The sequence below is a fragment of the Oncorhynchus nerka genome, linkage group LG8 (assembly GCF_034236695.1).
Source record: "Oncorhynchus nerka isolate Pitt River linkage group LG8, Oner_Uvic_2.0, whole genome shotgun sequence".
In the NCBI taxonomy this organism is placed as follows: Eukaryota; Metazoa; Chordata; class Actinopteri; order Salmoniformes; family Salmonidae; genus Oncorhynchus; species Oncorhynchus nerka.
In genome coordinates, this window is record NC_088403.1 from 1,864,313 (window position 1) to 1,873,031 (window position 8,719).

At 49.4% G+C, this 8,719-nt stretch overlaps 1 protein-coding gene across 3 annotated transcripts in view; it reads right to left on the reverse strand.

The window, feature by feature from the left end:
• The window catches only part of braf (B-Raf proto-oncogene, serine/threonine kinase), a 106,827-nt gene extending 98,920 nt beyond the window's left edge, over positions 1–7,907 (reverse strand). For all 3 annotated transcript variants that reach the window (XM_065021226.1, XM_065021225.1, XM_065021224.1), the window contains exon 1: positions 7,724–7,907. In XM_065021226.1, coding sequence (XP_064877298.1) covers positions 7,724–7,879 — 156 coding nt within the window. In that variant the 5' untranslated portion in view covers positions 7,880–7,907. The remainder of the gene's footprint in view (positions 1–7,723) is intronic.
• Positions 7,908–8,719: the final 812 nt, after the last annotated feature.

Sequence of the window (8,719 nt, forward strand, 5' to 3'; positions counted from 1 at the left end):
GGGAGAGCAGGGGGTCAGTCTCCTCTCCACCCTGGGAGAGCAGGGGGTCAGTCTCCTCTCCACCCTGGGAGAGCAGGGGGTCAGTCTCCTCTCCACCCTGGGAGAGCAGGGGGTCAGTCTCCTCTCCACCCTGGGAGAGCAGGGGGTCAGTCTCCTCTCCACCCTGGGAGAGCAGGGGGTCAGTCTCCTCTCCACCCTGGGAGAGCAGGGGGTCAGTCTCCTCTCCACCCTGGGAGAGCGGGGGTCAGTCTCCTCTCCACCCTGGGAGAGCGGGGGTCAGTCTCCTCTCCACCCTGGGAGAGCAGGGGTCAGTCTCCTCTCCACCCTGGGAGAGCAGGGGGTCAGTCTCCTCTCCACCCTGGGAGAGCGGGTGGTCAGTCTCCTCTCCACCCTGGGAGAGCGGGGGGTCAGTCTCCTCTCCACCCTGGGAGAGCAGGGGTCAGTCTCCTCTCCACCCTGGGAGAGCAGGGGGTCAGTCTCCTCTCCACCCTGGGAGAGCAGGGGGTCAGTCTCCTCTCCACCCTGGGAGAGCAGGGGGTCAGTCTCCTCTCCACCCTGGGAGAGCAGGGGGTCAGTCTCCTCTCCACCCTGGGAGAGCAGGGGGTCAGTCTCCTCTCCACCCTGGGAGAGCAGGGGTCAGTCTCCTCTCCACCCTGGGAGAGCAGGGGGTCAGTCTCCTCTCCACCCTGGGAGAGCGTGGGGTCTGTCTCCTCTCCACCCTGGGAGAGCGGGGGGGTCTGTCTCCTCTCCACCCTGGGAGAGGGGGGTCAGTCTCCTCTCCACCCTGGGAGAGCAGGGGGTCAGTCTCCTCTCCACCCTGGGAGAGCGGGGGGTCAGTCTCCTCTCCACCTTGGGAGAGCGGGGGGTCAGTCTCCTCTCCACCCTGGGAGAGCGGGGTGGGTCAGTCTCCTCTCCACCCTGGGAGAGCGGGGGGTCAGTCTCCTCTCCACCCTGGGAGAGCGGGGGTCTGTCTCCTCTCCACCCTGGGAGAGCGGGGGGGTCAGTCTCCTCTCCACCCTGGGAGAGCGGGGGGGGGGTCAGTCTCCTCTCCAACCTGGGAGAGTGGGTGTGGTTCAGTCTCCTCTCCACCCTGAGAGAGGGAGGGGGTCAATCACCTCTCCACCCTGGGAGAGCGGGCGGGGGGGGGGTCAGTCTCCTCTCCACCCCTGGGAGAGCGGGGGGGGGGGGGTCAGTCTCCTCTCCACCCTCAGCCATGTCTTCCACACAACAACCACCATAACCATTCAACTCTCGTCTATGTATAGACAGTATCCCACCATAACCATGCAACTCTCGTCTATGTATAGACAGTATCCCACCATGCAACTCTCGTCTATGTATAGACAGTATCCCACCATGCAACTCTCGTCTATGTATAGACAGTATACCACCATAACCATGCAACACTCGTCTATGTATAGACAGTATCCCACCATGCAACTCTCGTCTATGTATAGACAGTATCCCACCATGCAACTCTCGTCTATGTATAGACAGTATACCACCATAACCATGCAACACTCGTCTATGTATAGACAGTATCCCACCATGCAACACTCGTCTATGTATAGACAGTATCCCACCATGCAACTCTCGTCTATGTATAGACAGTATCCCACCATGCAACTCTCGTCTATGTATAGACAGTATACCACCATAACCATGCAACACTCGTCTATGTATAGACAGTATCCCACCATGCAACACTCGTCTATGTATAGACAGTATCCCACCATGCAACTCTCGTCTATGTATAGACAGTATCCCACCATAACCATGCAACTCTCGTCTATGTATAGACAGTATCCCACCATGCAACTCTCGTCTATGTAGACAGTATCCCACCATAACCATGCAACCAATTCCTCTTCAGGGGCTTCAGTTAGAAAGAACATGTTCTATGTGAGAAAATGCTTGATAAACCAGTGTCTCTACCGTGGGCCACGGATCCTAAAATAACCAGTCACACAAACCTTCCCCGTCACTGGCTAAATGCATGGAAGCGTCTGTACATCCAGAGAGTAGGCCTAGAACTAAAAGACAAGCCCCGCCCCCCCGTTGCCCTCAGAGAGTAGGCCTAGAACTAAAGACAAGCCCCGCCCCCCCCCCGTTGCCCTCAGAGATTAGGCCTAGAACTAAAGACAAGCCCCCCCCCCCCCCCCCCTGTTGCCCTCAGAGATTAGGCCTAGAACTAAAGACAAGCCCCGCCCCCCGTTGCCCTCAGAGAGTAGGCCTAGAACTAAGAGGCCTAGAACCTTTCCCCCTTCTGATGACCAGGTGGCGAATCGCATCTCTGCATGTCTGGCAGACATATCAGTGTGGATGACGGATCACCACCTCAAGCTGAACCTCAGCAAGACGGAGCTGCTCTTCCTCCCGGGAAGGACTGCCCGTTCCATGATCTCGCCATCACGGTTGACAACTCCATTGTGTCCTCCTCCCAGAGCGCTAAGAACCTTGGCGTGATCCTGGACAACACCCTGACGTTCTCAACTAACATCAAGGCGGTGGCCCGTTCCTGTAGGTTCATGCTCTACAACATCCGCAGAGTACGACCCTGCCTCACACAGGAAGCGGCGCAGGTCCTAATCCAGGCACTTGTCATCTCCCGTCTGGATTACTGCAACTCGCTGTTGGCTGGGCTCCCTGCCTGTGCCATTAAACCCCTACAACTCATCCAGAACGCCGCAGCCCGTCTGGTGTTCAACCTTCCCAAGTTCTCTCACGTCACCCCGCTCCTCCGCTCTCTCCACTGGCTTCCAGTTGAAGCTCGCATCCGCTACAAGACCATGGTGCTTGCCTACGGAGCTGTGAGGGAACGGCACCTCAGTACCTCCAGGCTCTGATCAGGCCCTACACCCAAACAAGGGCACTGCGTTCATCCACCTCTGGCCTGCTCGCCTCCCTACCACTGAGGAAGTACAGTTCCCGCTCAGCCCAGTCAAAACTGTTCGCTGCTCTGGCCCCCAATGGTGGAACAAACTCCCTCACGACGCCAGGACAGCGGAGTCAATCACCACCTTCCGGAGACACCTGAAACCCCACCTCTTTAAGGAATACCTAGGATAGGATAAAGTAATCCTTCTCACCCCCCTTAAAAGATTTAGATGCACTATTGTAAAGTGGCTGCTCCATTGGATGTCATAAGGTGTAAGTCGCTCTGGATAAGAGAGTCTGCTAAATGACTTAAATGTAAATGTAAGACAAGGTCCCCCCCCCCCGTTGCCCTCAGAGAGTAGGCCTAGAACTAAGATAAGCCCCGCCCCCCGTTGCCCTCAGAGAGTAGGCCTAGAACTAAAGACAAGCCCCGCCCCCCGTTGCCCTCAGAGAGTAGGCCTAGAACTAAAGACAAGCCCCGCCCCCCCGTTGCCCTCAGAGAGTAGGCCTAGAACTAAAGACAAGCCCCGCCCCCCGTTGCCCTCAGAGAGTAGGCCTAGAACTAAAGACAAGCCCCGCCCCCCCGCTGCCCTCAGAGAGTAGGCCTAGAACTAAAGACAAGCCCCGCCCCCCCCGTTGCCCTCAGAGAGTAGGCCTAGAACTAAAGACAAGCCCCCCCCCCCCGTTGCCCTCAGAGAGTAGGCCTAGAACTAAAGACAAGCCCCGCCCCCCCCGTTGCCCTCAGAGAGTAGGCCTAGAACTAAAGACAAGCCCCGCCCCCCGTTGCCCTCAGAGAGTAGGCCTAGAACTAAAGACAAGCCCCCCCGTTGCCCTCAGAGAGTAGGCCTAGAACTAAAGACAAGCCCCCCCGTTGCCCTCAGAGAGTAGGCCTAGAACTAAAGACAAGCCCCCCCCCGTTGCCCTCAGAGAGTAGGCCTAGAACTAAAGACAAGCCCTGCCCCCCGTTGCCCTCAGAGAGTAGGCCTAGAACTAAAGATAAGCCCCGCCCCCCGTTGCCCTCAGAGAGTAGGCCTAGAACTAAAGACAAGCCCCGCCCCCCGTTGCCCTCAGAGAGTAGGCCTAGAACTAAAGACAAGCCCCGCCCCCCGTTGCCCTCAGAGAGTAGGCCTAGAACTAAAGACAAGCCCCGCCCCCCGTTGCCCTCAGAGAGTAGGCCTAGAACTAAAGACAAGCCCCGCCCCCCGTTGCCCTCAGAGAGTAGGCCTAGAACTAAAGACAAGCCCCCCCCCGTTGCCCTCAGAGAGTAGGCCTAGAACTAAAGACAAGCCCCCCCCCGTTGCCCTCAGAGAGTAGGCCTAGAACTAAAGACAAGCCCCCCCCCGTTGCCCTCCTCAGAACAGATTTGATATTAGGCCTAGTCTGAAAAGACAAGCCTTTCCGTCTCATTGAAATGATCCCATAAGAGTTTGATCCTCTGATCAATCTTGAGTGGTTTGAGTACCGTACACATTCTTTATGAGCACAAATTAATTTATAAATATATGTAAAGTGACTTCGGAAAGTACTGAAACCTTGACTTTTCCACATTTTGTTACGTTACAGCCTTATTCTAAAATCAATTAAAAAAAAGTTTTTTTTTTTAAATACTCCCAATCTATCAGACGTCACAATAGGCCTAGAACTAAAGACAATACCCCATAATGACATCACAATACCCCATAATGACAAACCCAAAACAAGTTTTTAGAAAGTATTAGGCCTAGAACTAAAGACAATCCCCATTGATCATCCTTGAGATGTTTCTACAACTTGGAGTCCAGCTGTGGTAAATTCAATTGATTGGACATGATTTGGAAAGGCACATAACTGTCTATAAAAAAGGTCCCACAGTTGCCATGTCAGAGCAAAAACCAAGCCATGAGGTCGATGGAATTGTCTGTAATCCTCCGAGACAGGATTGTGTTGAGGCAGGTCTGGGGAAGGGAACAAAAATGTCAAAGACTGAAGGTCCCCAAGTGCCCTCCCATCATTCTTAAAATGGAAGAAGTTTGGAACCCCAAGATTCTTCAGAGAGCTAAAGCAAGGCCTAGCAACGGGTAAAGACAAGAACCTGATTGTCACTGACAGAGCTCCAGAGTTCCTCTGTGGAGATGGGAGAAGCTTCCAGAAGGACAACTATCTCTGCAGCACTCCACCAATCAGGCCTTTATGGTAGAGTGGCCAGACGGAAGCCACTCCTCAGTTAAAGGCACATGACAGCCAGCTTGGAGTTTGCCAAACAGGCACTTGAAGGACTCTCAGACCATGAGAAACAAGATTCTCTGGTCTGATGAAACCAAGATTGAACTCTTTGACCTGAATGCCAAGCGTCACGTCTGGAGGAAACCTGACACCATCCCTACGGTGAAGCATGGTGGTGGCAGCATCATGCTGTGGGGATGTTTTTCAGCAGCAGGGACTGGGAGACTAGTCAGGATCGAGAGAAAGATGAACGGAGCAAAGTACAGAGTGATCCTTGATGAAAACCTGCTCCAGAGTGCTCAGGACGCTCAGACTGGGGCGAAGGTTCACCTTCCAACAGGACAACGACCCTACGCACACAGCCAAGATAATACAGGAGTGGCTTCGGGACAAGTCTCTGAATGTCCTTGAGTGGCCCAGCCGGAGTCTGGACTTGAACCCGATCAAACATCTCTGGAGAGACCTGAAAATAGCTGTGCAGCGATGCAACCCGAACAGAGCTTGAGAGGATCTGCAGAGAAGAATGGGAGAAACTCCCACTTTTAATATGGTATGACTACTTGCATAAAAACTGTGGATAGAAACGTGAGGCCCGGCAAGTACTGTTTCATGAAAATAACTCCAAATGCCCACATCATGTGTATATCTGGAGCAGGTGGATGTGACACCTCTGGACTCTAATTGGCCTCAGTCTGTACAATGTTTTACTGTTTTGGGGCAATATGACTTGTGATCAAAAATTATAGAATTCAAATTCAATGACATTCTCTGATTCTATGACCATTAAAAGAGATACTTTTTAGCCAGTAGTTCTGAAAGTAAACGCTCACTAGCCAATAGTGGTTCTCGATAAAATTGCGTACTACGTCACATCGGAACAGATATGCCATTACTCTCTCCACTCTGCATCTTGATTCGTTGTCACTCAAAATGGCGAGGGGCTGAAGCTCATTGGCTAGAAATCAAATTGTAAGACAGTAATTCTTGCGCATAGATTATGCATGTATGAACTACACATTGACACATCCTGCCCAAAGCTGGAGGTTTCAAAAATACTTACTAGCAGCCAAAGTTCTGGAGCCTGTCTAACTGTTCTATTTGAATTCTGTTTGATTCTACGTGCATTCTATTTGAATTCTGTTTGATTCTACGTGCATTCTATTTGAATTCTGTTTGATTCTACGTGCATTCTATTTGAATTCTGTTTGATTCTACGTGCATTCTATTTGAATTCTGTTTGATTCTACGTGCATTCTATTTGCTTCTACGTGCATTCTATTTGAATTCTGTTTGATTTTATGTGGATTCTGTTGACTACTGAATGGGGGCCAATATTATTCACTAAGCTGGGAAGATATCCTGAAGATTTGCAGATATCCCGCGCGGACAACATTTCAACAGACAATAAAGATATTGTATTTATTGAGAAGGCATACAATAACATCGGTCAAGCACTTTTGGGAAGGAGAAAGTTTAGCTATCTGAATATACATTTTTTTTTTTATCTGACTAATTTGGCCTACTAATTGATGTAATTACCTGGATCCCAGGTGAATTGGTTTATGAGTTCTACTGTAACCAGAGAAACCACTAGTATCAACAGCAGGTTACTCAAGGTCCCAAAGTTAAGCTGACAGGGAATTGATTGAGGATTATGGTTTGTCTCGTTGCACAATTTACAGCTTTTTCTATTTGACTAATAGATACAATATGATGCGATTGTGATTTTGGCATTATTTTATATTATGGTCAATTGGATAAGCTTGATATGTCACTCACAAAATACCTTTTGACTGTTGCATCATTTTCTTTATTTTACTTTTATGTCTTCGATACAGACCTTCTTGCATTGAAAGCAATAATATTTTTTTATTAAATAGCTGTTGAAAAATATGTTTTAACTCTACATAAATGTAACGTTGGCTAAGAGCATATCATTTGAGCCATGGCGATGGAAGAGGCCTAGCTTAGTGTATAGCTATTAATATTCGTGCGCTAATAATTCTGCATGAACCTCCGTTATGGATCTATACTGTAAAATAATGTACATTTTATCAACCAAAACAAAGCCGATCTTTGCACAGACATATCAGCTCCCGTCGACAGCCCACGAAGGGGTTCTCTGCATCGAATTGACGAAAATCCCTGATGAATTGTTCATAAATATCAATAAAAGTTTGTCAGTTAGCTATATCGATATAAAACGATGTATAATCAAGCCGTACGCGGTAGATCGCTGAAGTCAAACGGTGCCAGGTAGCGAACAGAGAGCTTGGATGCAGCCGCCGCAGAGAGAGAGAGAGAGAGAGACCTGCTGGAGAGAGAAAAAAAAACTCGAAAAGCAAATGAAATATAGGCAGGCCTGAAATAAACATTGCCGTCAGCGTACTATTACACAAATCTAACGTGATCGGTGTAGTCTAACGCAAAATGCACCTTAAGGAATAACGGCAAGTACAAAGAGGACGAAGGACACGTTAGTGATGGAAATCATTTCCATTTTAGTGCATCATCTCGCCCCCTGCAATGCATCCCCACGATCCATATTACAGCCGGTGTTTCCTAAAGATCCCCATCCAGCAACCTCCACTCGGTACCCCCGTGTCGCCATGCCCAGCTTCACCCCCGTCTCCCCGGTCCATACCTCCTCGTCCTGCGGACATTCCGGGATCCCCACCGAACAGGCGGGGTCCAGGCAGGCTCCCAGCTCCTCCAGTCCCCGCTCCCGCTCCGGGTCTCGGTCCATCGTGTCACCGTTGAAGACGGGCGGAGGGGACTCGGCGTTACTCAACGCCGCCATTTTAAACTGCGATCAGCTGAGTGGAAAATAATCGAGGAGAGGAGACAGGAGGGGGAGACAGATTCAAGAAATGTAGCTGCCTAGTAAAGCACCGGGATGTGATGGTTTGGGGGTACACGAGGAAATTAGGGTACCACTTTCCTCCTTTCTGTGTCAGTGACTATTTCTATTGGTTTATTATGTCAATAACGAGTATTTAATTTGTTTCAGTGACCGCATATGATTTTGCTTATTGATTAGTCGCTGGTCCAATTACAACTGCATCAAGTGCACCTGCAAAATAAAAAGCATCCCAACAAAACACAAAAAAACATTAACCACAAAACAAATGTATAGCACCAACCTTTGTAGGTCTACCACCATACACAGACAGGCAAACCAAACTCTAGCTGAGATTTTAACTCCAATAGTTAAAATCTCAGCTAGACCAGAGAGAGGTAAAAAGGCGAACCGAGAGGGGTAATTTGGCCCAAAATCTGTCTCCTCCAGCAGGTGGCGTTGTTTCGTCCGCCAGGCGAGGAGTATTTATAATGGAGACCAACGTAGCCACAGGAAAAGGGAAACCAGTGAAGAACAAACACCATTGTAAATACAACCCATATTTATGTTTATTTATTGTCCCTTTTGTACTTTAACTATTTGCACATCGTTACAACACTGTATATATATATATATATATATAATATGACATTTGAAATGTATTTATTATTTTGGAACTGTTGTGAGTGTAATGTTTACTGTTAATTTTTATTGTTTATTTCACTTTTGTTTATTATCTACTTCACTTGCTTTGGCAATGTAAACACATGTTTCCCATGCCAATAAAGCCCCTTAAATTGA